We start from the raw sequence: 2,580 nt of genomic DNA on the forward strand, positions 1-2,580 counted from the left end.
GTGTTAGAGAAAAGGGAGGCAAGAGAGACCGTTAAGGAGCCGAGTCGCGCCGGCGGAAAGAGAGACAGAGAGACAGAGAGAGAGAGAGAGGGTGCGCGTGACGTGCGGAGGAAAAAAACAAGGAGCCCACCCGCATTTTACTTACCTTACAAAGCCTTACAAGAGGGAAAACGGGGGGAAAGAAAGAAACTTTCCCGGAGGGAAAAAAACAACAACCAACAACCTAGAAACTGCGAGAGAACTATGCTCCTGAGGGAGAAAAGGAAAGCCAAAGGGGGAGCTCTTGTCGGGTGACCCCCTCCCCTAGTTTTCGCTCTCCCCCCCCCCTCTTTCTCCCTGCCCCCCCCCGCCCTCTGCTGCAATATACTGGCTGCTGCTGACAGGTAAATAGCAAGGGCTGTTCGGGGGGGGGGAGACGCGGAAGCGCTGGGGTCGGGCTGCCTTTTCTGAAGAAGGCACCTCAGAGCCCAGGAGGGCGCGCACGGCGCGGAACTCGCCTCGGTGCCGGCCGAGCGGGCGGTCGGGCGCGCGGGCAGGCGAGGATTCTCCTCCCACGCTCCTTGGCTGCGGAGGCTGGAGTGCGAAGTGGAGTGGGGGGGAGAAAAGCAGCAGCAGCAGCAGTGATGGCTACGGCGGCGTCTAACCCCTACCTGGCGAGCAACAGCATCCTGTCGGCGGGCTCCATCGTCCACTCGGACTCCGGCGGAGGGATGCAGCCGGGCAGCGTGGCCGTCACTTCAGTGTCCGGCGGGGGCTACCGGACCGACCCTTCTTCCGTGAAGATGGTCCAGAGTGACTTCATGCAGGGCGCCATGGCGGCCAGCAACGGCGGCCATATGCTGAGCCACGCGCACCAGTGGGTGACAGCCCTGCCCCACGCGGCCGCCGCCGCCGCCGCCGCCGCCGCGGCCGCCGCCGCCGCGGAAGCCGGCTCGCCCTGGTCCAGCAGCCCGGTGGGCATGACGGGCAGCCCCCAGCAGCAGCAGCAGCAGCAGCAACAACAACAGCAGCAGCCCGACGTGAAGGGTGGCGGCGGCAGCGGCGGGCGGGACGACTTGCACTCCAGCGCGGCGCTGCACCACAGGCCCCCACCGCCGCACCTGGGTCCCCCGCACCAGAGCCACTGGGGCTCCACCACGGCCGCCCACTTGCCTTCCATGGCCGGCCAGCAGCAGCAGCAGTCGCTCATCTACTCGCAACCCGGCGGCTTCACGGTCAACGGCATGCTGAGCCCCCCGCCCGGCAGCCAGAGCCTGGTGCACCCGGGCTTGGTGAGGGGCGACACGCCAGAGCTGGGCGACCACCCGGGCCATCATCACCACCACCACCACCACCCGCACCCGCACCCGCACCACGGCGGCGGCGGCGGCCTGAACAGCCACGATCCGCACTCCGACGAGGACACGCCGACCTCGGACGACCTGGAGCAGTTCGCCAAGCAGTTCAAGCAGCGCCGGATCAAGCTGGGTTTCACGCAGGCCGACGTGGGCTTGGCGCTGGGCACCCTGTACGGCAACGTCTTCTCGCAGACCACCATCTGCCGCTTCGAGGCCCTCCAGCTCAGCTTCAAGAACATGTGCAAACTCAAGCCCTTGTTAAATAAGTGGCTGGAGGAAGCCGACTCGTCCACGGGCAGCCCCACCAGCATCGACAAGATCGCCGCGCAGGGCAGGAAGAGGAAGAAGCGGACCTCCATCGAGGTGAGTGTCAAGGGGGCTTTGGAGAGCCACTTTCTGAAATGCCCCAAGCCCTCCGCCCAGGAGATTACGAACCTAGCGGACAGCCTGCAGCTGGAGAAGGAAGTGGTCAGGGTTTGGTTTTGCAACCGAAGGCAGAAAGAGAAACGGATGACTCCCCCTGGGATCCAGCAGCAGACGCCCGACGATGTCTACTCCCAGGTCGGCAACGTCAGCTCCGACACGCCGCCCCCGCACCACGGACTTCAGGCGAGCGTGCAGTGAAAAAGACAGAAAGACAGTCAGAGGGACAGAGTGGTCGTCACAGAAATGAGAGGAGTTATTAGAGAGAGGGGGGGCGAGAGGAGAAGGAGAGGAAACCGAGAGAGGGGGGGGAGGCAAGCACAGCGCTGGTGGGGGAGGGGAGGGAGAAGGAGAAGGGAGGCAAACAGGAAAACAAAAACACGACCAGACACCTGCAGCCCACGTTTCTGTTCGGTTTCCCGACCCCATCATTTTTACCTGTCTCTGTGTCAGAAACATTTGGAGAAGTCCAGCCCAGCCCAGCGATGGGAATTCCATCTCAGCATGGAGAAAAACAGCTTGATGGAAACCCAGACAGACCAAAAATTGATAATTCTTTTCTTTTTCTTTTCTTTTCTTTTTTTTCCCACGACAAGATCTAAATTATGCCCTGTCGTTGCTCCCTGCAGCGATAAAACAAGCACCGCCACCTACTTTTATTCTATCCCCCTACCTTTCTCTTCTCCTTCGTCATTTCCTAGCCTCACCCACCTGCCACCGCATTCACCGTTCTTTTTCAAAGGACCGTCCTGTGAGATTCCCTGAAACTTTTCTCTCCAGCTCAAACACGTGCACGTATAAACACAGACACGCATTTCAA

At 61.4% G+C, this 2,580-nt stretch overlaps 1 protein-coding gene across 1 annotated transcript; it reads left to right on the top strand.

Annotated features, from left to right (window-relative positions):
• The first annotated feature begins 379 nt into the window (after window positions 1-379).
• POU3F3 (POU class 3 homeobox 3) lies at window positions 380-2,030 on the top strand. The gene has a single exon (XM_039327745.1). It carries the CDS (start codon window positions 624-626, stop codon window positions 1,959-1,961), a length of 1,338 nt encoding a protein of 445 aa, XP_039183679.1. The 5' UTR covers window positions 380-623; the 3' UTR covers window positions 1,962-2,030.
• Window positions 2,031-2,580: the final 550 nt, after the last annotated feature.

This window comes from Crotalus tigris, unplaced genomic scaffold (genome assembly GCF_016545835.1).
Source record: "Crotalus tigris isolate CLP2741 ecotype Arizona unplaced genomic scaffold, ASM1654583v1 scf7180000024366.1712601, whole genome shotgun sequence".
NCBI classification, from domain to species: Eukaryota; Metazoa; Chordata; class Lepidosauria; order Squamata; family Viperidae; genus Crotalus; species Crotalus tigris.

Excerpts from the sequence above, each read along its gene's own strand:
- POU3F3 (XM_039327745.1), top strand. The coding sequence starts at position 624 with ATGGCTACGGCGGCGTCTAACCCCTACCTGGCGAGCAACAGCATCCTG.